This window comes from Anomaloglossus baeobatrachus, chromosome 10, assembly GCF_048569485.1.
Source record: "Anomaloglossus baeobatrachus isolate aAnoBae1 chromosome 10, aAnoBae1.hap1, whole genome shotgun sequence".
NCBI classification, from domain to species: domain Eukaryota; kingdom Metazoa; phylum Chordata; class Amphibia; order Anura; family Aromobatidae; genus Anomaloglossus; species Anomaloglossus baeobatrachus.
Genome location: NC_134362.1, coordinates 70,124,309 through 70,151,257, shown reverse-complemented (window position 1 = coordinate 70,151,257; position 26,949 = coordinate 70,124,309). Strand labels below are relative to the sequence as shown.

General features: G+C 50.3%; 1 protein-coding gene across 4 annotated transcripts in view; it reads left to right on the top strand.

Annotated features, from left to right (window-relative positions):
• The window catches only part of LOC142255423 (serine/threonine-protein kinase BRSK2), a 253,854-nt gene that overhangs the window by 148,227 nt on the left and 78,678 nt on the right, over positions 1–26,949 (top strand). For all 4 annotated transcript variants that reach the window (XM_075327037.1, XM_075327036.1, XM_075327035.1 and 1 more), the window contains exons 3-4: positions 16,716–16,801; positions 18,872–19,012. In XM_075327037.1, coding sequence (XP_075183152.1) covers positions 16,716–16,801; positions 18,872–19,012 — 227 coding nt within the window. The remainder of the gene's footprint in view (positions 1–16,715; positions 16,802–18,871; positions 19,013–26,949) is intronic.

The window sequence follows — 26,949 nt, the reverse complement described above, 5'->3', positions numbered from 1 at the left end:
CCACTCCTCCAAGGCTAATCTCAAGGCGAGCAGTTCCCTATCCCCAATGGTATAGTTTCTCTCTGCCGGTGAAAAGGTTTTAGCAAAGAAGAAACACGGCCTTTTTCTACCTGCACTGTTCTTTTGATACAAGACCGCACCAGCACCCACTGAAGAGGCATCAACCTCTAAGAGGAAGGGCTTACTCTCATCGGGTCTTTGAAGAACGGGAGCAGTTGAAAAGTGTCTTTTTACTGCCTCAAAAGCCTGAGATGTCTCAGTAGACCAGGTTTTGGGATTAGCACCTTTCTTAGTCAAGGCCACCAAAGGGGCCACCAAAGTAGAAAAATGGGGTATGAACTGCCTGTAATAATTTATAAATCCTAAGAAGCGTTGCACCGCCTTCAAGGAATGAGGTTCGGACCATTGCAGGACAGCAGAGAGCTTCGCAGGATCCATAGCCAGACCCTCTTGTGAGATAATGTAACCCAAAAAAGGCAATGAGGACTGCTCGAATACACATTTCTCGAGTTTAGCAAACAATGAGTGCTCCCTTAAACGGGAAAGGACACGAACGACATCCTGACGATGAGTCTCCAGATCAGGAGAAAAAATCAGGATGTCGTCCAGATACACCACTACTGAGGATAACAGTAAATCCCTGAACACATCATTTACGAAGTCCTGAAATACTGCGGGTGCATTACATAACCCAAAAGGCATGACGAGGTATTCATAGTGACCGTCTCGGGTGTTAAAAGCGGTCTTCCATTCGTCACCCTTTCGAATTCGTACCAAGTTATACGCACCCCGCAGATCCAACTTCGTAAAAACTTGAGCTCCTCTCAGTCTGTCAAAGAGCTCCGAAATTAAAGGTAATGGGTATTTGTTCTTTATTGTGATTGCGTTGAGACCCCTGTAATCTATGCAGGGACGCAAATCACCCTCTTTCTTCCGAACAAAGAAAAACCCAGCTCCCGCGGGAGAGACAGACTTACGAATGAACCCCTTCTCTAAGCTCTCTCTTATATAGGTCGACATGGCCTCCGACTCAGGTATCGACAGGGGGTAAACCCTGCCTTTAGGTGGAACCGAACCTGGGATAAGGTCTATGGCACAGTCATACGGCCTATGGGGTGGAAGAACCTCAGCACCCTGTTTGGAGAACACGTCAGCGAAATCCAAATAGGGTGTAGGTATGGGAGAGAGATCAGTTGATGCAACTGCAACGACCTTAGGTGGTAAGGGAAGACATCGGGACTGACATTTCGAACCCCAACTAATAATGCTGTCAGACTCCCAGTCAATGTGAGGAGCATGAGTCCGAAGCCATGGAAGACCCAGAAGGACGTCGTCTATACCCTCAGGCAAAACAAGAAAAGAAATCTCCTCTATGTGACCCTGAGACAGGGAAAGGCGCAAGGGAACTGTCCTCAATGTAATGGAGTCAGACAACATAGTTCCATTAACAACACGGACAGGAATAGGCGCCTCTAACATGATAGAGGGAATATTGTGTCCCTTTACAAATCCTGAGGACACAAAAATCCCGTCAGCTCCGGAATCCACAAAAGCCATAATAGGCCATGTATTCTCAGATAACGAGAGCTGAGCTGGGATACAACACTTAGAGGGTGCAGAAGACGTCTCTAGTAACCCCCCTCTAATGGTTACTAGGCCAGGGAGTTTCCCTGACGACTAGGACACTTGTTGGCATAGTGCCCAGCCTGACGACATACGTAACATATAGGAGGACCAGACTTGCGTAGTCTGGAGAACGTATGACCTAACTCCATAGGAGTGGGAGATGTTTCAGATGCTGAGGAAGATGGTAGTGGACCCTCAACAACTGGAATAGCCCGATGCTTAGGGCGTGAGGAAGAGACCTCGAGTCTACGTTCCTTATGGCGTACATCGAGCCTCGTTGCTACTGTGATCAAGTCCTCCAGAGAAGCAGGGACTTCACGAGTAGCAAGGGCATCCTTGACATAGCCAGCCAACCCTCTCCAGAAGATAGGAATCAACACCTTCTCTGGCCAATCTAGTTCTGCCACCAGAGTTCTAAAAGCAATGGCATAAGAACTAGTGGATAACGAACCCTGAGATAGATCTAACAGTCTCAGGGCCGCATCATGGGTAACCTGCGGACCCATGAATACCGCCTTAAGAGCATCAAGAAAGTCTTGATGTCTCAGAGTAACCACATCAGAGCGCTCCCATAGGGGAGTCGCCCATTCTAAGGCTTTGTCCTGAAGTAAGGAGATGATAAAGCCTACTCTGGACCTCTCCGTAGAGAAGCGAGAAGAGTTAACCTCTAGGTGTATCTGACACTGACTAATGAAACCACGACATGATCTGGCATCGCCAGAATATCTGTTTGGTAGAGCAAGTCGAGGATCATGTGCAGATGTCACCATGGTCTGAGGTTTATCCTCTATACTCTTGAGCCGTGACTCAAGTACTTGTATGTAACGGTGTAACTGCTGATATTCTGCCATAACTGCCAGACCCTTGGCTCAGTCCTAATGTTACGGGGGGCTGTCTGATAATAACCGAAAGGAGTATCAGACAGTCCGGGTCCACCGTGCAAAGACTTTGCTGCAGACTATGGCAGAGTGCAATACCTCTGTTAACTCACAGAAGGATATAATAAGAAAGTAAAGCAATTCCTCCCTTACTTGGAGGGTGTGTGGAATGATCTCTGTTAATAATCACAGAGACAAAGGCAATGTGTGCGAAATGGCACCTACCTAGGTCCGCTCTTCTAGTGGTGCAAAAGAGACGAACAGCAGCGTAAGCCGCACAAAGCTCCTACCTGCGTTCGCTCCACTAGTGTGCGAGGACACGAACCACTAGATATGGCACCTGCCTAGGTCCGCTCTTCTAGTGGTGCAAAAGAGACGAACAGCAGCGTAAGCTGTAAGGTATAAGAACGCTACCCTGCCGGTAGCGCTCACCTAGCATAGACAGAGGAATGCCTAGAGGAACGCGCACAGAGCGTCTACTCATATGCATGAACCAAGAGGACTGAGCACCATGCGGCGTGTGTCAGGGTCTTATATAGACTCTGTGCCTCATCCAAGATGGAGGACACCAGAGCCAATCCGCTTCCAGAACGACAGGAGTGACGTCATGCTGGCCTATCACCAAGCAAGACGTCACAAGCACATGACCAGCGACCAATCGGCATAGAAGGTGTCAGAGACATGTGACCTCATGTCAGCGATGATGTCACCCGCACATGTGCAATGGCTCCAAGATTGGACTTAGTCTCCGGCGCTCGCACATGTGCAGTAGCAAGAAATCTGGACTTAGTCTCCAGCGCTCGCACATGTGCAGTAGCAAGAAATCTGGACTTAGTCTCCAGCGCTCGCACATGTGCAGTAGCAAGAAATCTGGACTTAGTCTCCAGCGCTCGCACATGTGCAGTAGCAAGAAATCTGGACATAGTCTCCAGTGCTCGCAGCAACCGTAACACCCCCCCTCCTTCATTTCAGGTACTGGCCGTGTGCGGGGGGAGCGAGGAGGAGGCGTGAGAGCCCCTTCAGGGACCCTCCGCGGCAGTGGCGTGGACGGCGGCGATGCTCTGCTGCTGCTCCGGCCGCGGGAGGAATCTCTGTCCGGCCGCGGCAGCCGGGAGGGGGGCGTGGCTAGTCTGCGGCCTACTTCCGGTTTCGAGCCGCGGCCTGGATTGCGGGATGCGGCGGCTCCCGGAAGTGGAGAGCGCCCGGCTGTGGACGGAGGCCAGCTTTACCCCCCGCGGACGGTGGGGGGGGCCGCGGAGCTGCAGTTAGTGGTGGGTCCGGCACCAGGGCAGGCGAGCCTGGTGCGACGGGTGCCCAGGAGGCGGCGGTGAGTGGGGGTGACGGCAGGGGCCCTGCAGTTCCTGCCAGGTCACCCAGAGCAGGGTGCAGCTCCCGGCCGCGGCGGTCTCCCCCAGAAGGGGGAGGGCCCAGCAGACAGAGGCTTTCGTGGGCCCAGGAGGGCTGGATGCGGCGGCTCCAGGCCAGGAGAGCGCCCGGCGAGGACAGATGCCAGCGTTACCACCCCCCCCGCGCGCGGGTGGCGGGGGGAGGGGGGCCGGGGGGCTGCAGCCAGCTGGGGGTCCGGCACCAGGGCAGGCGAGCCTGGTGCAACGGGTGCCCGGGAGGCGTCGGTACGTGGGGGTGACGGCGGGGGCCCTGCGGTCCCTGCCTGGTCACCCAGATCAGGCATGCAGCTCCCGGCAGCGGCGGTCTCCCCCAGGAGGGGGAGGGCCCGGCGGACGGATGCTTTCTGGGCCCAGGAGGGCAGGATGCGGCGGCTCTAGATGGGAGTCTGCTGGCAGCGGGTCGGGCCACAGGTACCCCCCCGTCCTTGCAGGCAGCAGGGGGGGGGGTCGGGCCTGAAGAGGAGGCCCGCGGTGGCAGCCCGTGGGACGTGACGGTTTCCAGGGTTGTCGCCGCGGGACAGAAGATGGAGCTTGGAGGACGGTACCCACGCGGCGTACCAGGAGGACGGCCGTGGTGGTGGCAGCGCTGCGGCGGCGTCTGCGTTACATGAGCCAGAGGCGGTCGGCTCCAGCGAGCAGGAGGAGGAAGCGGCGACGGAAGATTCGGATGTCCGGATGGCGGAGGATGGCGTGACTTTATTCCAGGATACGCCGGGTCACGGTCGGGTGAGACGGCCGTGGATTCGGCAGGGTTGGGGCACAGTTGGTGGGGGGGCGGCTGCGGACACGGCAGCGCCAAGGGGGTCTGTGATTTCGACCAGGTATGGGGTTTTACTGCAGGGGATGGTGTATACGGTTGCGGAGAGTGCTCATGCGCCGCCGGCGGCATGGATGGGATCGGTGGTAGTAGGCGCAGGTACGGCAGGCAGAGGGAAGGCGCATGTGGCGGCAGGGGTGCGTTTTCGGGCAGAGGCGGCAAGGGCTGTAACAGAGTAAGTGGTGAGGAAAGAAGAGGGGGATGAGGCGGTGCGTCTGAATGACAGTGGCCAAGTGAGAGGCATGGGTGTTTCGAAGGCCCGCTGGGGGGCTCACCTGCTGGAGGATGTGAGGGATAAGATTTGAATGGGGAGAGTGTAGAAATACTTTCGCTGCTCCCCCTGGAACAGCTTCACCTGGATAAGGTCAAGCCGAGTGACTCCAGGAAGGAGGAGTAGAGGGAGGGGTAGCGCCATTATAGGCTCTCCCCTCGTACATTTGCAACGTAGTGGCGGGCATTTGCGTTTTGGTGTGTGTATATCGGGAGAAGGAATTGGGTACTTGTTCGGCATGGTTTGGTTATATGGATGCATTTGGGTAGGCTTGTTCGGTTATATGGTGGTTTAGCCTGGTTTTTGTACGCCGAGTAATTTTGGCAGGGAAAGGGGTTGCGTGCGAGTATGCGGTAGGATCATACGGGCATATCCTTATGGATGCGGTTGATGGCGACTCCTAGTCAGCCCTTCCGGGGGGCAGTTGGGTGTTCGGGACTTGGAATCCCAGCGAACCGGACGATGGGGGTTTGTTGGGGGGCAGTAGATTGGCGGGCAGTGCAGATTTGGCGCAGCCGGTTGTCTTAAGCATAAGTGTTCGGGCTGGGGAAAGAGACATAGTAATTCCCGCGATTTGGCATTCTGTTGGTGTTGGTGGATCTTCGCCTCCTTATTAGAATTGGCGCTTGGCTAGGGGACACCCGGATGTTGTTAGTGGAAAGTGGGGTAAGAAAGTGGCTTTGGGCAGGATGGGTGGCCATTCAGGGTCCCTCCTTCTCATGATTGGGTTTCTGTTGGGGGTAGTGCCAAAAAGGAGCTGAATATATTTCGGCTTGTTCACAAAACGTATCTTATCCGGAGGAGTCATTGGTGTATGTCTGCTTTGCTCCAGAATTGTCGGCTGTTTATTATGTGTCGTTTGACGAAGTGTGGGGATTTGGTAAACGCGGTGAGCCGTGGAGCATTGATGGTGAAGGCGGATGTGGAGGCGACATTTCGGTTGTTACTGGTCCACCCTGCCAGCCAGCAGTTCTGGTGCTGCTGTGGGGATGGGAGTTCTTACGTTGATCGGTGTTTGCTGACGGGTTGTTCCATTTCGTGTTCCTATTAAAGGCGGTTATTTCTTCGTGGAGTGGGTGGTGCTTGGTGTGTCCAAGCTTACATCACTCATTCATTATAGGATGATTCTCTTTTGCATTGGGTCGGCGGGTCCGATGATTTGTGTGGGTTGTTGTTTCATTGAAGCAGGTGGCGGATACCCCTTTTGGCGTTCTGTTGGCGCAGGAAGGGACTGGAGGTCCAGTGTCAGTGATGCGGTTGGTGGGGGATAGAGATTGATGTTATGGCTATGGAGTGTGGGCCTCGTGGGTAATGGTGTGGTCCTATGGGCTGCGATAGAGGCAGTTAGATCGGCTAAGACGGTGCGGTTTAAGGTGGTGCAGTCTTTGCTGGGGCAGTTGAACTGCGGGTGCAGAGTTACGCCAATGGGGCATGTGTTTGCGGGACGGCTGTCGACGGCCGTGCCAAGGGTGCAGCCATCGGCTCATTATATGGGGGAGCACGAGGGAGATCAAGGATGATCTGATGGTGTAGGATGTTTTCTTAGGGCGATTCAATGGTCGCACATTGTGGCTAGGTAAGGTGGTACTTGATGGAACTTTGCAGCTGTACTAGGATGCAGCGGGACCGGTTGGTTGGTTTGGCATGGTGGGTATTGCCTCCAATTGGTGGTGGTGGTCGAGTTGTGGGGGTGATCAGTTTTCGGAGAGGAAGGTGGGCTGTCATAGTGACTATCAGTGCTGGTGGATTCGATTACTGGTTTGTTGGCTAATTCTGGGCCAAGGGTGGTGTATTTGCGGCATTTGGTTCTCAAATGTATGCGGTGTAAAAAAAAAAAAAAAAATTATTACAGGTGTGGCATAACCTGTGCCGGGGGGTCAACAAAAGGGTAGCTGTGGCTTTGTTTTGTTTCGGTTCCGCAGGTCTCGGGAGTTGAAGCCGGGGGCGGACGAGGTTGGAACGGGGTGGCCAGGAGGGCTTGTAGACTCTCGTGAGGTGTGTTTTGGGAGCTGGTTCAGGACCTCGTGACTGAGTTCACTTGGTGTTGATATACCGAAGTGTGGGTGGCATGGATAACGTTGTTGGGACCAGGTTTTGGGAGGGGCCCGGTGGTGTGTTTGGTGGTATTGTTGGCAGCGGTAAGTAACACATTTTCGGGTTGGTCGGTTGGCATCAGCAGTGGTCCATGGGGTGTTGGCTGTGGCTTTTGGTTGAAGTCTAGGGGTGAGAGGGATGTTTTTGCAGGATTTTCGGCTGCGGCAAGGCCTTGAAGGGTTTTCGCAGGGGTGTGAGGGAGCCGGATGCAAGGGTCCGATCTCCTTTGTGGTGTTACAGCATTTTGGGGAGTGATTTGTGGTTGATATGTTCATCTGATCGTGAGCGGGTCTGTGTTTCCTTTTGCCCAAAACAGTTGGTGTTAGCCTTGTATGGGGCGTTGCAAATCGGGGGTTGGTCGGCCCATCTACGGTTAGGGGCGGTGGTTTGATGTTGGAAGTGGGGCCTGCGGTGGGGCAGGGGGTTGAGCGCTGACTTTGTCACGCACAAACAACGGATCAGGCAGGTTGTGAAGGTTGGTGATGTTGTACGCGGTCCTGGGTGCGTAATCATGTCGGGTGGCCGCCCAGGCCGGTTGTTGTGGCATGTGGATGGTTCCCCCCCCCCCCCCCCTGTTTTGTTACGGTGCCAAGTTTTGGCAGTGCTGGAGACTTGCTTGAAAGGGGCGGGGGTGGGCGCTCTGAGTACTATGGGTCGCATTCCTTCTGGAGTGGGGTTGCCACGGAGGCCCCTCGGTGTGGTCTCGGTAAAGTGTTTGTGAGCTGTATTGGGAGGGAGGAGCCCTCTTGTTTTCGTCGTTACGTTCGGCCTCAGTTGTTATCGTGTTAAGGCCAACGGGGGGGTTTTTTGAGTCTTTTTGGAAGTGGAGCATGTTTGGTTAGCATATCCGGTTGGTGTTTTATCTGTGGGGTTTATAACCTGTGGGGTGGTGGTGCGTGTGCGCCTCATTTGGTTCTTCGGGCACTAGTTTGTCGGGGGGTTCGGCGGGCTGAGGCTCGCCCGAATTTTCGCCAGCTGGGTCTGGACGGGGCTGATAGTGCTGGTCCTATATGTGGGAGGCAGAGATTTGGTGGCCCGGGCATCTCGGGAGTTAATTAAGATTAAAAAAAAAAAAAAAAAATGTTATACTTATATTGGTTTGTTGCATCTGTGGAAGATATACCCCGGCTACACCGTGGGTGGTTTGATAGTGTGACCAAGTGGACTGGAGGGGGCTCGTTCGGTAGCTGCTCTCACTCGAGCCTATGGGGTTGCGGCACTGTGAGTTGGTGTCGCTGATTTGGTGGTTTCGGTGATGCAATGGGGGTGCATTTTAATAATATTGGTGCCGTTTGTGGCGCTGGGATTGCGTAGAGGTGTGGCACAAGTTTTGGTGTGTGGCGGGTCCAGGCCACGTAAGGAGTCACGTGCCCTGTCCTGTGGCGGGGGGTAGGTCTGGTCCAGAGGCGGTTGAAGGCAATGGTAACTGGACTGAGGGACACCATCTTGGTATGGTGGCTCCGGGTTCCGGGATGTTGCAGGCACGGGGTTCTGCAAAGTTGGGGGTATTAATCCGTTGGTGATTAATACCTCATCTCTGGGTCGGTGTGTTGCGGCCAGGGATATTGGTGGGAGAAGTTGTTCCTGGACTGGGCCTACTCAGGATTATATATTTAATGTATTGATTACTGCGTTACCTATTATTTGTTGGGGTCGCCCGTTGGACGGCGCCCCCTTGTGTTTAGAATGTAAATAATAGGTAATAAAGGCTGCTGTGGCCAATTTGAACCAAGTCACATGCAGTCCGTGTATTATTTACAGATGGTATTGGTGGGTAACACACACACAGCACGACTGGAGAATCCTTCCTCAATGGTCAAGAAAGCCATGGAACCCATAGGGTGGAGGGGCGACATGACTAGAGGGAAGGGAAGGAGTGATGGGGTTAATAACAGGAATGTTCTTGTATAGTGCAGAGAAAGGGATTGGTGGGTAGGAGGAGTTTCTCTGGAGGAAGAGGTGGGACAGATGAGGGGTGTAAGTATAGGAAATTTGGCTTACCCCCTTCTCTTGATTTCCGGATATGGAGCGATCCCCGCCCACCCTCCCTTATGTTTAGTATAGTGGAATATTTGCCTGGGTTGTTTTCTTTGTCACAGCAGCGGGGGGTAGGTCTGGTCCAGAGGCGGTTGAAGGCAATGGTAACTGGACAGAGAGACACCATCTTGGTACGGTGGCTCCAGGTTCCGGGATGTTGCAGGCACGGGGTTCTGCAAAGTTGGGGGTATTAATCCGTAGGTGATTAATACCTCATCTCTGGGTCGGTGTGTTGCGGCCAGGGATATTGGTGGGAGAAGTTGTTCCTGGACTGGGCCTACTCAGGGTTATATATTTAATGTATTGATTACTGCGTTACCTATTATTTGTTGGGGTCGCCCGTTGGACGGCGCCCCCTTGTGTTTAGAATGTAAATAATAGGTAATAAAGGCTGCTGTGGCCAATTTGAACCAAGTCACATGCAGTCCGTGTATTATTTACAGATGGTATTGGTGGGTAACACACACACAGCACGACTGGAGAATCCTTCCTCAATGGTCAAGCTCACCTGGATCAATCCCGCACTCCCTGCCAGCAAAGAAGGTTTATAGTAGTTTGTATTCTCTCCATGGAGCAATAGGAATTTCCTGTGATAAAAGCGCTCTATTATTAGACTGCACTGGCTTACAAGGGAAGTAATCCCTATAATAAAGATATAAGGGAATTACTCTTTATGCAGTTCTGTAATTCAGAAGTGTGACTTTACCCATGGTGATGAAGCTCTGTATTACCCTCTTAATCATTTCCTTTGATGCTGACATTGATCCCATTATATAGATCTATATACAGAGCAAGGACATAGGATCTCGGACACAACATCCATCATACCATGGTCATCAAGAACTAATACTGTAATGTTTTATTAATCGGAAAATGTTGGGATTTTGCAAACAGTAATTGTTATTCGGATTCAGGCTGATGATTGGTCATTGATCATAAAGGTGCTCTTGGCAGAGAGGCCGAATGGGGATGTCCCAAAATTTATTTATGTACAAATCAATATATTCAGTAAAAAAACTAAAAACGACCATGTACAAAGGTTCTAATGTAATGAATGAGTGAATAACATTTTCCATCCTACTATAAACTCAGAAGACCTTTAAAAAGTGCCCAGTGTTTGCTCTTATTTTATACCCACTGCTCCACTGAGTATTCTGTTTTTTATTTTTATTTATTTTACTCATATGATTCTAGAAATATGGGACATTTTATTTTATACAAATTTTAATGTCATTAGAAAGGGAGCATGGCTTACAGGATCCTCTGGGGCGTGTCTTTTAGGCATAATTACCATGTGAGCCACACCCCCTTGGTAAACACCATAAAAATTAGCGCCAAATAAAAAAGCCTGTAATGTATGGAACCTTTTGATGGATTTATAAAAGAAGAAACTCAATAAGCTGGAATAAGTGCAAAAACTAGCCACTTTTGACCAGTGAAAGGTCCACATTCTCAGGCTTGCTATAAAGGTAATATGACCACAACATGTGAGTACATCCTTACCACTGTCTTCTAAAGATACTGTAATCAAGCTCCAAGCAACCTTTCTTAACTGAATAGAAGAGGACCAGTAATTGTTTACTTTTTTTGTTCCTCAATGACAATGGCCCAGAAGGGACTAACATCCAAACATAAGGGAAAAAGTCTTCGTGATGGACAATCCCTTTAAATATAATTTTCAACATTGAGTCCTATAGTTACTGTATGATGTATGATAACAATGTTTTTAATGAGGTTTTCAGTCCTATATAAATAATTTTATACAAAGATCATTTCCATTCAGTGGGAGAGATGAGAAATCACATTTATTAAAGGTCAACAAAGGTTTCAACCTAAAAATTTGACTACGACAGCATTTTTTTTAGCCCATTCTCATTATTACTTGTGCACTTCCAGAAAGTTAAGATATAGGGAATTTTTTGGCAGATTTGTCTCAATGGAAATGTCTTCCTGTTCCTGCCCTTGAAGTTAAGATAGTGGTTCTGCTTAGGGTCCCTTCACACTTTAGCGATGCAGCAGCGATCCGACCAGCAATCTGACCTGGTCAGGATCGCTGCTGCATCGCTACATGGTCGCTGGTGAGCTGTCAAACAGGCAGATCTCACCAGCGACCAGTGACCAACCCCCAGCCAGCAGCAACGTGCAAGCGACGCTGCGCTTGCACGGAGCCGGCGTCTGGAAGCTGCGGACACTGGTAACTAAGGTAAACATCGGGTATGGTTACCCGATGTTTACATTAGTTACCAGCGCACACCGCTTAGCTTTGCTCTCCTAGCTACAGTACACATCGGGTTAATTAACCCGATGTGTAATGCAGCTACATGTGCAGAGAGCAGGGAGCCGCGCACACAGCTTAGCGCTGGCTCCTTGCTCTCCTAGCTACAGTACATATAGGGTTAATTAACCCGATGTGTAATGCAGCTACATGTGCAGAGAGCCAGAGCCGGCAGCATAGGCAGCGTGAGAGCTGCGGAGGCTGGTAACTAAGGTAAATATCGGGTAACCACCTTGGTTACCCGATGTTTATCTTAGTTACAGCTTACCGCAGCTGCCAGATGCCGGCTCCTGCTCCCTGCTCGCTTCATTTGTCGCTCTCTCGCTGTCACACACAGTGATCTGTGTGTCACAGTGGGAGAGCGCCTTTGAAGAAAACGAACCAGGGCTGTGTGTAACGAGCAGCGATCTCGCAGCAGGGGCCAGATCGCTGCTCAGTGTCACACACAGCGAGATCGCTAATGAGGTCACTGCTGCATCACAAAAAACGTGACTCAGCAGCGATCTCGGCAGCGAGCTTGCTGTGTGTGAAGCACCCCTTAGTTACAAACCCTGAAGAAGACCTGTTAAGAAAATCAAACTCACCTGTTTATTTCAAACCACAAGCAAACTAAAGCCCCCATCCACAGATTAGATTACCATTAGCCGTGCCTACTGATATCAGCGTTATAACACTCCTTGAGTGGCGTGGGGCAGTAGTCATGGACAAGAGATTGACTCTGGACCCCTCCGGCACGCTACGTACAAGACATGGACTCATCTGAGTGTGTGGACTTGGAGTTTAATGAGAAACTATGGTATGTCCAAGTTGCCTTTTTTCCTCTGCACAGTGAACAAAGGAACATCAAGATTTAATCTTGAGAATGTTGATATTTTGTCAACTTTTGATTCTCAAGTCCTCAGACAAGTGTCTTCTTCTTTTTCTGTTCTCCATGGTGAGTGTGACACACAGACATCCAATGCAATAATTTAGTCAACTTCTCCCATTTTTATTTGGTTTTAAGTTTTATTTTCATATTGCCCACATCTGTTAGTTGCCACAGGTGAATTTGACTGAGCATCGCATGGTTGAAACAAAGTCACAATTTTGGAAAGGTGCCAACAATTGTGTCTGGTCCATTTTTTGGCTTTTGCTTGAAATTATGCCCAATTTGCCTTTTTTCTGTTTTGTTTTGGGGTTTTTTTGGCTTTTTTGTGTGTGTTGTTCTAATACACACAACAGAAATACACATGTGTATAACAAAACCTGTAATTGCAATAGTTTTCTGGGAGAAATACTTAAATTACCAGAACAATTTTAAGGATGCCAACACTTTTGGCCATGAGGGTATATAACATGACTGTATTGAGGCGACCTGTTTTTCTGTGTTTTGGTAAAGAGAGAAGGTAAAATGAGTATGATGTCCAAACCTCCCCTCTATATTGTATGTATAGGAAGGACACTAGAATACCCGAATTTAGTGAAGTTTGAGTTTATTATAGTAATGCCTTGTCCTTATTAGCGCCTGAAGTCTCCTCAATCATTATCTTCCTAAATTCACATTTTCCTTGCCCCCATTTCATCATTTTTTCTCAGCAATATTTTTAGTCCCTTTCTTTTTAGTTTAAGATTTTCCTTCGCTGCGCCTTCCTCCACTTCCCACCCCTTCCCTTTGATGTGTCTGTACATTAGAAAGTGGATAATTAAAGATTAGGAAGTAATCATTCCCTCCTTCTGTGCAGTCCCCTCCCGGGCCAGGCTGATAATGATGCTAATCAGGTTGGGGTGTCTGGGGCTTGTTTTCTGAGTACACTGCGAGGGAATGTGACACGAGATTATCCGAGTGACTCGGTGCAATGTGACCCTAGGATATGGACATTTCCTGGCTAACACATACATGAGTATAATCTTGTTGCCGAAGCCAAAAATCAATTTTAAAGGTGGCTGCAAGGAGCCTTCGCCAGTCTTTTGGGCCAGCCATGCTCAGTGGTGGGTTTTTGTGCGTGTTTATACTATATATTATTCATTCTTTATATTCTCTTCATTATGTATTTCTGTATTAAAGTGAACCTGTCAGGTGCAATATGCACCCAGAACCACGAGAAGTTTTTGGTGCATTTTGCTAATCCCTGCCTAACCGTCCCTGTGTCTAGTAGCATAGATAAAGAGATCGTAGGAAAAAGTGTTTCTAAAGATCCTTTATGATTTGCTAATGATTGCAGAGACTAGTCACAGGGGTGTTATTTCACCCTACTAGTCCGTACTCTTGGCATGTTAGCGCGCTATTGAATGCCCAGCGTAATGGCGGGTACCTGTGTCCGTTGTCACTGCCTTAGATGCTAGGTTTAGGCTCAGTGCGCATGATCAGAAGTCCCGGCACTTCCGGTCATGCGCACTATGAAGCCGGGTGTACGTGTCCCGGCTTAAGAGAGGTCTAGTGCGCATGACCGGAAGTGTCGGGACTTCTGATCATGCGTACTGAGTCTAAACCCAGCGTCTCAGGTGGTGACAATGGACATACGTATGTGCATTACCGCCGAGGACATTGGGCATTAAATAGCATGGTAGCATGTCCCTGTGGATGTACTAACATGCTAAGAGAGCGGACTAGTCGGGGGAACTAACTGCCTTGCGACTAGTCCCTGCGCTCATTAGCATATCATAAAGGATCTTTCGAAATACTTTTTCTAAAGTTCTCTTTATGCATGCTAGTGAATACTGGGACTTAGAAATATGCACCCAGAACTGCTTGTGGTTTTGTGTGCATATTGGACCTGATCGGTTCCCTTTAAATGTGTTTCTTAAGGTACAATTTTAACGTTCACCATATTTGTTACCAACCATCTTCTCCATAAACATGTATACATAAGAAACTGCCGAATATAATGTTTCAAAAGAGGGCAACCAAATGTAAAGAGGAGTTGTCACCAGGTCAAATGTAAGCAGGTTTTGCTCCTATATAATTCTCACTGCTCCCCTGAATATTTATGTTTTTGCTTTTTTTTAAAATACGGTTACAGAGAAATGAGCATTTTTAATTAGTCCTAATGTTATGGTCTTTACCAAGGGGGTGTGACTCACAGGGTAATAATGCCAAGACACGCCCTGGAGGATCCTGTAGCACCGCCCCCAAGGTAAAGACCAGAAAATTCAGCACTCCATTTAAACGGAACGTATCTCTGGAACTGTAAGGCGGATTTAAAAGAAGTGAATCAGCAATCCCAAATTCAATGTGCAACTTAGCATAAAAACTACCTTTATTTATATCGTTAAAAGAGCAACGTTGGTTACTCAAATACACTTTCAACAAATACACCAAGCCATCACTATCTTAGGTGATCACACCATGGCCACCTCAGTTAGCCAAATAGAGGGAACCAACCATCAGGGGTCCCTAATAGTGATGGCCACTAAATAACAAACACAAGAGAAAAACCAAACAAACATAAACAATAAGTGGTGTTGCTATAGGCAAAGGACAGTGGTCCAATTGACAAAAAAACACAACAAACGAAATAATACCTAAAAAAGCAAAAAAGTATATATTCAATTTACTGACAATGGTCAGAAATAAGTATACTCAGCTATGCAATAACTTCTAGGCATAAATATAAAAGGAATGGTCTCACCCAATCCCTTTCCTGGAAGGTCATGCAGTCTCTTGGTCCTGAGTTGTCTGCCAATATCTGGCCCTAACACTCCATGGATACAAAAAAATGAAAAGACTGCTGCCCCAAACTTCCGTCCTAACAAGGACGGACCACAACTAGGTCTCAAGCTGGACCCCTATGCTGACCCTGATGACATCCCGACGTCCCGACGCGTTTCGTCACTCGGACTCCTCAGGGGACATAATAGTCGTCAGTCAGGTCCTTACTGCCAGCCTTCACCCATTCATAGTGTCAGACATCTCTGACACTATGAATGGGTGAAGGCTGGCAGTAAGGACCTGACTGACGACTATTATGTCCCCTGAGGAGTCCGAGTGACGAAACGCGTCGGGACGTCGGGATGTCATCAGGGTCAGCATAGGGGTCCAGCTTGAGACCTAGTTGTGGTCCGTCCTTGTTAGGACGGAAGTTTGGGGCAGCAGTCTTTTCATTTTTTTGTATCCATGGAGTGTTAGGGCCAGATATTGGCGGACAACTCAGGACCAAGAGACTGCATGACCTTCCAGGAAAGGGATTGGGTGAGACCATTCCTTTTATATTTATGCCTAGAAGTTATTGCATAGCTGAGTATACTTATTTCTGACCATTGTCAGTAAATTGAATATATACTTTTTTGCTTTTTTAGGTATTATTTCGTTTGTTGTGTTTTTTTGTCAATTGGACCACTGTCCTTTGCCTATAGCAACACCACTTATTGTTTATGTTTGTTTGGTTTTTCTCTTGTGTTTGTTATTTAGTGGCCATCACTATTAGGGACCCCTGATGGTTGGTTCCCTCTATTTGGCTAACTGAGGTGGCCATGGTGTGATCACCTAAGATAGTGATGGCTTGGTGTATTTGTTGAAAGTGTATTTGAGTAACCAACGTTGCTCTTTTAACGATATAAATAAAGGTAGTTTTTATGCTAAGTTGCGGATTTAAAAGAAGAAAAAACAAAAATGGATTACCCAGGGGAGAAAATGAGAATGTATTAATCATCGCCTTCCCAAATATATTACATTTGTATAACTACACCCTTTTCCCGAACAGTCCCACAAAATAAAAAACAGGGTTATTGCCAGCTATGCAGATCATTATTTTTTCAGTTTAGCAGGAAAATAAAATTCTAACTAAATGATGTCTACTTTATTCCACTCACTTACAATTCACTTGGAAGTTTAGAAAAAGATCTAAAAACTGACAGGCATAACATGGCCTTATGGGAAATCGTCCGCTTTGAAGGCGCTCATCACCCTTTACAACCGCTGCTTGTAGAAAAATACGAGAAAACAACCGTAACTGCATGCAAAATGCACTGTACAGAAATACATTTGTCAGTGCCGTATGCAATCAGATCCCCTTATTCCAGATTCCTTCAGTTCTTCTTCTGTGCCTCAGAGCTGCAGTCGTCCTATCACAGATATGGCCTACATGGCAAACTGTAATATCAAAAAGGGTCTGCAATTGCAAGTAATTTCTTTTCTCCAATCTCAAGAACTCCAATGATCCTCAGATAGGGGGAACTATGTAGTCCCTATATTTAGTGAAGACGTGGCTGTGCATAGGCAGACACCCGCCATATAGTGTCCTATAATTTTATGTTTTTTACACTTTTATTACATGTATACATCCTGTTACTACTTTAATTATAACTTTGGCTAACCTTCTCTTCATTATCGCAGGTGGAACGTGAGATTGCTATACTCAAACTTATCGAGCATCCGCATGTATTAAAGCTGCATGATGTCTATGAGAACAAGAAATATTTGTGAGTATATGCTATAAAAGTATCTTACTCTACATGTTTTACCCTACGTAATACTCCTGCTAAGATTCTACGATGTTTCCTTCATGTCTGTTCTTTCCTAATTAATTAAGAGGCTTATCTCACATTAACTTATATTATATTTGGTATCCTGGCTGATTAGCTGTTTAAGGCTATGTTCACACAAGGCGTTTTTGATGCCTTTTTTTGGGCAACAAAACCTGATTTCTTGGCAGTAAAGAAGCTGTGGGTTTTTTTATAAGCATTTTTTGTTTGTCATTTGTCCACAATACTTGTTTAAATAAAGTTAGTTTCATTTAAAGGGAACCAACCAGCAGGATTTTCATATATACAGTAAAGCCAGTGCTATATTGGTGCTGGATGCTGAATGTAAGCATATCTTCAGTTCTGAGATTGGATGTTTTATTACAGTAATATGTGCAAGTAAAGTTCCAGTAATGCACTGCTGTTTGATTGACAGGTGCAACAGGAAGGGAATATGTGGGTTGGGTCTTGCTAGCTATTCCCACCCCTGTCTATCTAGTTGGCCTTCCTCCCCCTGTCACCATCATAGACGTTAATTCTGGCACCTGCGCAGTATCACTCCTAAGTATTACAGAAAACTCTTCACTAAGATGGAGTTGGCGTCTGCGTTTGTTGCTGTCTCCGGCGTCATCTTTGTGAAGACCTCGCATCCTCTGCTCTCATTGTGACCGCGAGAGTGTGCATGCTCATAACAGAGGTACAGAGCACCACCAAAATCAACTCACCGCAGACCGCACCCAGAAAATCACGAGCCACACACTTCAGAGGAGACAGGTGAGCTGATTTTGGGGGAGGTCTCCACTTCTATTGTGACCACGTGCAGTTCCGCAGTCACAACAAGAGCAGAGGATACGAGGGCGCATGCGCCTTCCTGGGACAGCGTATACGACGGTTCAATGCAGGAAGACAGTCTTCACAAAGATGGCCCAAGAGATAGCTCTATGTGCAGGTGCCGACATCTTAGTGAAGTTTTCTGCAATATTTAGAAATGATACTGCGCAGGCACCAGAATTAGCGTCTGTGACGGCGACAGGGGGAGGAAGGTCAGGCAGGCAGACAGGGGTGGAAATAGAGAGCTGTGAAGGTGCCACCAGGAGGAGCCGGAGCTCTGCAGCAGAAGACACTACACGGAGCAACAAGAACAGGAAGTAAAAACACAATGTGTGCTCGTACACTGCCTCACAGCACATCTGGGGAGCAGAGCTGCGGGGCATGCAAGGAATGGTCAAGCGGGCCGGGTCAAGCACAGTACGGGCAGAAGGAGGACCGGAGGAAAGAGCAGAAGCTGAGTCGAGTTCAGATCGAGGTCCGTACCAAGGAAGCAACCGAGTGGGGAGGTAGGAGAGGGGACAGAGGAATAGGGGGACGACTAGGGGACGGAACACAGACAGGGCATGGGGGCACAGGCACAGACTGATCAGGATAACACTTACAGGACCAGCAATCACAGGCAAAGCAGTGCTAAGCTTATAGCTGGCGCTGGTTCACTGGAGATGTAAGTTTTTAAAGCATCCAAGCTCCGGAAGTGAGGTTCGGGAGAAGGCTCCGCTCCCTAGCCATATGGATGGGGAGGCGAAACCATGACAATAGCAAGACCCAACCCACATATTCCCTTACTGTTGCACCTGCAGTGCATTGCTGGAAATTTACTTGCACATATTTCTGAAATAAAACATCCAATCTCAGAACAAAAGGTATGCTTACATTTAGCATCCTAGCACCAGTATAGAACTGGCTTTACTTTATATATGAAAATTCTGCTGGTTGGTTCCCTTTAACAAAAACACAACAAAAATGCAGCAAAAATGACACCTGCATTTTTTTCACTCTTCATTGCTTTCAATGCTTAAAAAAAGCTTGTAAAATGCTTAAAAAATTGACATTCTGCTTCTTTCAAAAATGCCGCAAAAATGTCGAATGTTTAAATGTGAAGCTCCAGTTTAAAAACAATTGTGAATTTCCAAATACATTAATATAGGTTCACCTGACTCCCCCTTACTTCACATGTTCTCCCCATGCTTTCTGTAGATATTTGGTTTTGGAGCACGTTTCTGGTGGAGAACTTTTTGACTATCTGGTAAAGAAAGGACGTCTTACGCCAAAGGAAGCACGAAAATTCTTCCGTCAGATCATTTCAGCCTTGGACTTCTGTCACAGTCACTCCATCTGGTAAGTGGATTTAGAAAAGAGACCGGCTTGCATTAGCATTTTGGAAACTTGGATTCATTGGATAAAATCACTTTAAGCACGCTTTTTAGGATTTCTGCAGCAGTCGTGTCCACATTTTGGCTTTCCAAATGCAAATCAACTGCGGAGCAATAGCTTAAGAATCTGTGCTACTTAGTGAGACGGCTCTATGGTTTATATAAAGATCATAATCACTATTTTAAAGAAGTTTTTAAATCTTGTGTTGTTTCTTCACATTCTTCCCAACTTCTCCTTAAATGGCTTCACATTAAAGTGCTACTTTCATTTTTATTTATTTATTTTTTTACTTCTTTTATCTCAATATTGCAATAATTGGGGCAAACATGCAAAATTAAACCCATTGTAGTGTACCACCCCGCTGGCTCGGCTGCAAACGCCGAGCCGCTCGGATCCGTGCTCGTACGGTGGGTGGTGGCTCGAGCCTCTCACGGACCCGGGGGTCACGTCGCTCTGCAAGGGAGTTGGCGCTACACACGGGGAATTGGGTGAGGATGTTCCACGGCCGGGGCCGCGGTGGTTTAATTTGGGATGTAAGTTCGTGACGCCACCCACGGGTTGTGATGATTGTAGACACCACCGCTGCGGTGAAGGTATGGGGGCTTCCGGGAGCGGTGTAATGGCACAGCTAGGTGTTGACCCCTCCATGGGTAGGGGGTGTTGGTCCCGGGGCCCGGTTGGCGAGGGCCGGGGTGCAGGGTGAAGTGTTGCGGTGCGGCACGGTGCGCGGCCCGAAGGCACTGGTGTACTCACTATAACACAAGACACCGGAGTCTCTGATAAACCAAACGGAGTGATGAACGGGGCCCGCAGCCGGCTGCAGCTTCTCACAGAATAGGTTGGTGGTTTCCGCCTTTCTCCTGCACCTCTGTGTGTAAATGTTTGACTCCTATGCCTAGACACTGGTAGTCCGCTCCCCGACTTGCATATGCCATAGGAGCCCGTTTGCCCGCAGACGGTGGCCCTTTGGGTCTCTATGCCTTGGCGGTGGCTTTACCCTGTATGGTTGGGCTGTTATCTTCTAACAGGTCTTGTGTGGGATTGGTCCTAAATTCCAGTCCGCAATCAGTTGATTTGACTCGGCCCTGTCGATTCGGATCTTCGTCTGGGTCTGAGTACTCCTCCTGGTGCTCCGGGTTCCAATCGGTTCCCCAGTTCGGTACCGGCAGGCCACCGCCCGACCCCGGTCCCTATGGTTCCACCGGCTGTAATTCCAGCTCCTGCAGGCGGCCACCACCGTCTGCCTCCTTGCCAATGGTGACTGGGCTCCGACCCAGCCACCCGGTAGTCTCTTGGCAGGCCTGGACACAGGACTGCCTGTGAACTTGACTGCTCTCTAACTCCTCCAGACTACTACTCCCTAGAACTTGAACTTAACTACTGAGTTTTCCCGCCTCCAGGTCTGTGAACTCCTCGGTGGGCGGAGCCAACTGCCTGGCTCCGCCCCCCTGGTGTGGACATCAAACCTGGAGGGTGGTGACAAGGGTTTCTTGGTTCGCTGCTGTCACCTAATCGGGAGGGGGTGTGGTGTTGTGTGTGACTACCTGGGACGACCTGACTAGTCCAGGGCATCACATTCCCCCTTGGTTTAATGCAGACCGTCCACGGGCTGCCCATCCATCACCGATTTACTTTTGCTTTCTGTAAAATAGAAAAACGGGAAAAACAATACAAGTATACTATAATTTGTACAAACTTTTCAACATTTTTACTTTCTGGTTCTTCCCTTACGGGAGGCACATACTTAAACGTTACAAGCGGTAAATTTTTATCAACACGGGAACCGGGTCCTCAGTCACCCACCCAAACAACCTAGACCCTGATGCTGCCCCTAAGAAGTGGGCAGCACCCCTTTTCCCCAGTCCACGAACGGGCCCAGGTGTGTTTAACGGAACGGGTGCAGGTTTCACAGTCCTTTCAGAGGCCCCACGGCCAGGGGACCCCTGACTCGGACGATGGCCACCACTTGTAGTGGTGGTGGGCCTCGGCCAACAGCTTCCCGCAGGCCCATCCTCCAGTCTGCCTCTCCGGAGGCGGTGAAACCGGACAGCCGGTTAAGGGAAGGGTTATTTACATGCCCAAAAGTTTTTGGGTGGCCTGCAAGTTTTCGGCCTTGTCTTTTTGTAAAAACGGGGGCAACAAAAGTTCCAACGGGGATGGGCAGTAGGGTCCCAACGGGGACTGTGTCACATGGGCAGCCGGGTTCCGCTGCCTTTAACTTTTTGTCAAAACCCCGCTGCCGACGCAGCCTCCTCCAGCCACTTTCCCCTGTCCACCACAGGGCAGCACGCGTCCCCAATGCCACCTTACTCACTGTGACACTGTCCAGAAAGACCCCATCTTCCACTGCCTGCGGTGCGAGTACGGTAGCCGGGCTCCACTTGTAGAACTGTCCTTGCTCCTTGAACTCCCAGCCGTCCTCCACCAGGGGCTCTGACCCCTGATGGCGCCCACCGAGGCTCCGACCCCGGCGGCATTCAACAAGTTAGGTGGGGTCCGGCTCCTTCCACCCGGCGTACCGGGTGGCGTCCCGCGGGGAACTCAGGGGTGTTCAACAAAGGACTCCGGATACTGCAGGAGTGGGTCCTTTTAGAACATTAACTTTAAAACGGTGAACTGTAAACTTCAGGGATCATTTGGGAATGCGGCTACCACCGCAGGGGACCGGCCCGGCCGACGGTCTGACGATCTAACAGGTTCCCCATCCATGTGCAGTAGGTTCCAGGGCTGTAGGCCGTTAACGGGAACGGCGGCGGGGGCAGCGTACTCTGTACCTCTTCCTCCATGAGTTACACCACCTCGGGCCCACTTGCTGCGGTACTTCCGGGTCCGGCTCCCAATTGATAAGGGTTGACTCGGGAGTCTGCGTGGCTTGATCTCGGTGCTGCACGGCTGTGACGGCCCCTTGCTCGCGGGCCCACACCACGGCAACCATCCTGCGGACCTCTGCCTTCCAATTGAGCAGCTGCTGCAGACTCTGCGCCCTCACCTTCATACAGAACCGGCCCAGCTCCAACCAAGCAGCGGTTCCGGCGGGAAGCTCGCCCGGGCCGCAGTCTTCAAAGGATACCCTGCCTCTGCTTCTTCCGAGCCCCGCCGCTCCCGTCCGGGAATGCCGACATCTTTCCATCCATTCCCCCCGTGGTATTTTCCGAGCACTTCACTTGCTTTTTTCTCCGCTCCTCTCTCGGGGGGCGGGGCTTCGCTTTTGCGCCCTTTTTTGTTCAGGGAAGACGGCTCGGCCGGAAACTTTTCGCGCCCAAGATGGCGGATTCTCGAATTTTCAGCGGGACTCCGCTGGCGATGATCTCAAGGCACACTTCCACAGGTAAGTGGACGGTTCTATCCTGTTCGTGACACCAGAAGAGTCGATGTGTACTGCCCCGCAGGCTCTGCTGCGACCGCCGAGCTGCTCGGATCCGTGCTCGTACGGTGGGTGGTGTCTCGAGCCTCACACGGACCCGGGGGTCACGTCGCTCTGCAAGGGAGTTGACGCTACACGCGGGGACTTGGGTGAGGATGTTCCACGGCCGGGGCTGTGGTGGTTTGATTTGGGATGTAAGTTCGTGACGCCACCCACGGGTTGTGGTGATTGTAGACACCACTGCTGCGGTGAAGGTATGGGGGCTCCCGGGAGCGGTGTAATGGCGCAGCTAGGTGTTGACCCCTCCGTGGGTAGGGGGTGTTGGTCTCGGGGCCCGGTTGGCAAGGGCCGGGTGCAGGGTGAAGTGTTGCGGTGCAGCGCGGTGCGCGGCCCGAAGGCACTGGTGTACTCACTATGACACGACACCGGAGTCTCTGGTAAACCAAACGGAGTGATGAACGGGGCCCGCAGCCGGCTGCAGCTTCTCACAGAATAGGTTGGTGGTTTCCGCCTTTCTCCTGCACCTCTGTGTGTAAATGTTTGACTCCTATGCCTAGACACCGGTAGTCCGCTCCCCGACTTGCATATGCTGTAGGAGCCCGTTTGCCCACAGACGCTGGCCCTTTGGGTCTCTATGCCTTGGCGGTGGCTTTACCCTGTGTGGTTGGACATGTCTTCTAAAGGGTCTTGTGTGGGATTGGTCCTAAAGTCCAGTCCACAATCAGTTGATTTGTCTCGGCCCTGTCGGTTCGGGGCTTCGTCTGGGTCTGAGTACCCCTCCTGGTGCTCCGGTTTCCAATCGGTTCCCCGGTTCGGTACCGGCGGGCCACTGCCCGACCCCGGTCCCTACGGTTCCATCGGCTGTAATCCCAGCTCCTGCAGGTGGCCCCCACCATTTGCCTCCTTGTCAATGGTGACTGGGCTCCGACCCAGCCACCCGGTAGTCTCTTGGCAGGCCTGCACACAGGACTGCCTGTGAACTTGACTGCTCTCTAACTCCTCCAGACTACTACTCCCTAGAACTTGAACTTGACTACTGTGTTTTCCCGCCTCCAAGCCTGTGAACTCCTCGGTGGGTGGAGCCAACCGCCTGGCTCCACCCCCTGGTGTGGACATCAAACCTGGAGGGTGGTGACAAGGGTTTCTTGGTTGGCTGCTGTCACCTAATCGGGAGGGGGTGTGGTGTTGTGTGTGACTACCTGGGACGAGCTGACTAATCCAGGGCGTCACATTAGCAGATTAGGTTTTTTTATGGGATTTTGGATTGATTTGAAACTATGATACAATATTTAGAAATGGTCTGTTGTAAGGCTCGTTTAGACTAGCAAATAATGGGGAACGAGCTTCCATTAGATCATGACCAGCTGAGGGAGTATTCTCCGGTCGTGATGTCTGTGTTACCAAACCCCTTATACTATAAATAAACACACGGACTGCATGCGACTTGGTTCAAAATGGCCACAGCAGCCTTTTATTGCCTATTGTTCACAAACTAAGCACCTTAGGGACGCCGTCCAACGGGCGACCCAAAACAACACACAGATAACAATAGACAATGCCAATTACATGACCCTCCCGGGGGCAGGCCCAGTCCATAACTACTACTCCCCTTGCCCCTGGCCGCAACACACCGACCCAGAGACGAGGTGCCAATCACCCACGGATTGACACCCCCACACTTTGGCAGAACCCCGTGCCTGCCACATCCCGGAACTGAGAGCCACCATACCGAGACAATGACTCCCGGTCAAGTTACCAGTCACTTCCAACCTCTGGACCAGACCTACCCCCCTGCCACAGGACAGACCACGTGACACCTTACGTGGCCTGGACCCGCCACACACCAAAAGCTCGCTCAACACCATCCTGCAGGCCCAATGCCCATAAATCCACTCCAATGTCGTTGAGGTGCACTCCGTCACCCCTCCGAAACCGCCAATCTGCCGGCTCCAACTCCCTGTGCCTCACCACAATCCCACCGTTCCTGATCACAAACCTGGCAACCACCCGATTCACCTGGGCCCTGGCCTTATTGACCTTTTCCACCGACCGAGCCCCCCTCCACGACAACCTGGTCACTATGTCTGACCACACGATAATCAAACCCGGGTACTGCTTCCACAACCGCAATAAGTCAATCTTTATATCCTGGATCAGATCCCGTGACGCCCGGACTCCCAGATCATTACCTCCCACGTGTAATACCAGCACATCCGGAGGCCGGTCAACCTTACAATAACGACCAAATTCTGGGACCACCCTGCCCCACTCCATGCCCCGAACACCGATCCACCGAACAGTCGCCTGCCCACGATCCAGCCCTAGCTGCCGACCATTCGGGCGAACCGCCGCCCGCCGAGCACCCCAGAACACTAAGGAATGCCCCAGAAACCAGATTAGGCACATCCCTACAACAAAGAAAGACAACGAAAACAGAAATTAAAAACCAATAACATCACCACCATCAACGCCTCTCAGAAAAACCCATTCTACCTCCGTCCTCTAACACTTGTACATTACCCCCTCTTTTTTTTTTTTTTTTTTTACATATATAAACCACTTCCAAACCGCCAGACCACCTGTACCTAGACCAAAGTTACCATAATGCTACAACAGCTGCGGCCTCACGTACCGCCGAAAACAAGAAGATTCCCATCTACCAATACGCTTTACCACCTCATCTCCAAGCCCCCAACGAGCGGCCTCCGTAGCTGCCCCTATCCGAAAGGAATGCGACCCGAAATCCTCAGGGCGCTCCCCCACATTCCACAAACTTCGCCGCAGAACCGCTACAAACGGGAACCTTGATAAAAAGGACCCATCCACGTGCCGCAAAAATGGGCCCGGTAAACCCCCCCTCACGGCCATGAATTGCTCCACCAAACGTACTGGGCACAACTCCTCCCCCGGGACCGCGTATAACACCACCAACCTAACCCGGCCCAGCTGATCCGTTTTCGACCGACTAATCCGGCACTCCACCTGATCACCGCCCACTCGCACATCCTCAAGCAGCAACCCGCCGCCTGTCACCCTGGACGGGCTTACCAACTCACCGATCCGGAAAGCCCCATAAAAAGCAAGACCGAAAGCTGTTGTAAACAAAACAGTCTCGTAAACCGACTCACAAATGCCGCTCAGGCCCCCCACCAACCGCCTCAACAAACCAAACGATACGGGACGCCTCTTGTCCCTCTCCCGCACACCGCGGCGGAACCCCCGCAAGGCCCGTCGAACCCGAAAATCCTGCGAAATATCTTGTTCCCCTCTCATTTTTAACCAAAACGCCACCGCCGCCACCCGATGCGCCACGGCCGACGCCGATCGCCCGGCCGAGAAATCCACACTCACCAACGCCAGTAATGCCACCAAGTAATCCACGCTTACCCCATCAAACATCCGACCCAGCAACTCCTCCCATTCAGCCCACACCTTAGCATATCGGCACCAAGTCACCTCAGTCACCGAATTCCGAATCAATTCTGAGATCACCGCCTCACCAGATTCCATAAATCCACGGGACACTCCACTCCGACTTCGTCCGCCCAAGGCAGTAGCGCCCGAAACCTGCTGAACTGAAAACGAGACAAAGCGTCAGCGACCCCATTGTCAACTCCCGGAACGTGCTTTGCCACCACCTGTACATTCAGCTGCAGACATCTCAACACTAAATGCCGCAAAAACACCACCACTGGCTCCGACTTAGCCGACAAGTTGTTAATAGCAAACACCACCGCCTGGTTATCACAATGGAAGCAAACCTTCCTCCCGGCAAAACGCGACCCCCACAGCTCCACTGCTACCACGATAGGAAATAGCTCCAACAGAGCCAAATTCCTGACCAAACCGCTCTCCCGCCACGCCTGTGGCCACCGACCCACACACCAGTGACCTCGAAACACGGCCCCAAACCCTGCCGACCCAGCCGCATCGGTGAACAGCTGTAACGCCCCGTTAGACGCCACCTTCTCCATCCCCAGGGCCCGGCCATTGAAACACTGCAAAAATTGATCCCATACCAAAAGATCGTCCTTGATCGCCTTCGTGATTCGCACGAAATGTGTCGGCGACCGCACACCTGCCGTCGCCGTTGCCAAATGTCTCGCAAAAACTCTCCCCATCGGCATAATCCTGCAAGCGAAATTCAATTTCCCAAGCAAGGACTGCACCACCTTAAGCCGCACCTTCTTTGCCGCCTTCACCCCTGCCACCGCGGCCCTCAAATCACGAACCTTCTCCTCCGGCAACCTACATTCCATGGCAATAGAATCAATCTCAATCCCCAAAAAACGCATCACAGGCGCCGGGCCTTCCGTCTTATCGGGAGCCAAGGGAATTCCGAAGCTGTCTGCGACTTTCTGCAACGCAAATAACAACCCCGCACAAACCATTGAACCCGCCGGCCCAACACAAAGAAAATCGTCCAAATAGTGAATAATGGACGTAAGCCCAGACACATCCCGAACCACCCACTCTACAAATGAACTAAACGCCTCAAAATACGAACACGAAATTGAACAACCCATTGGCAAACAGC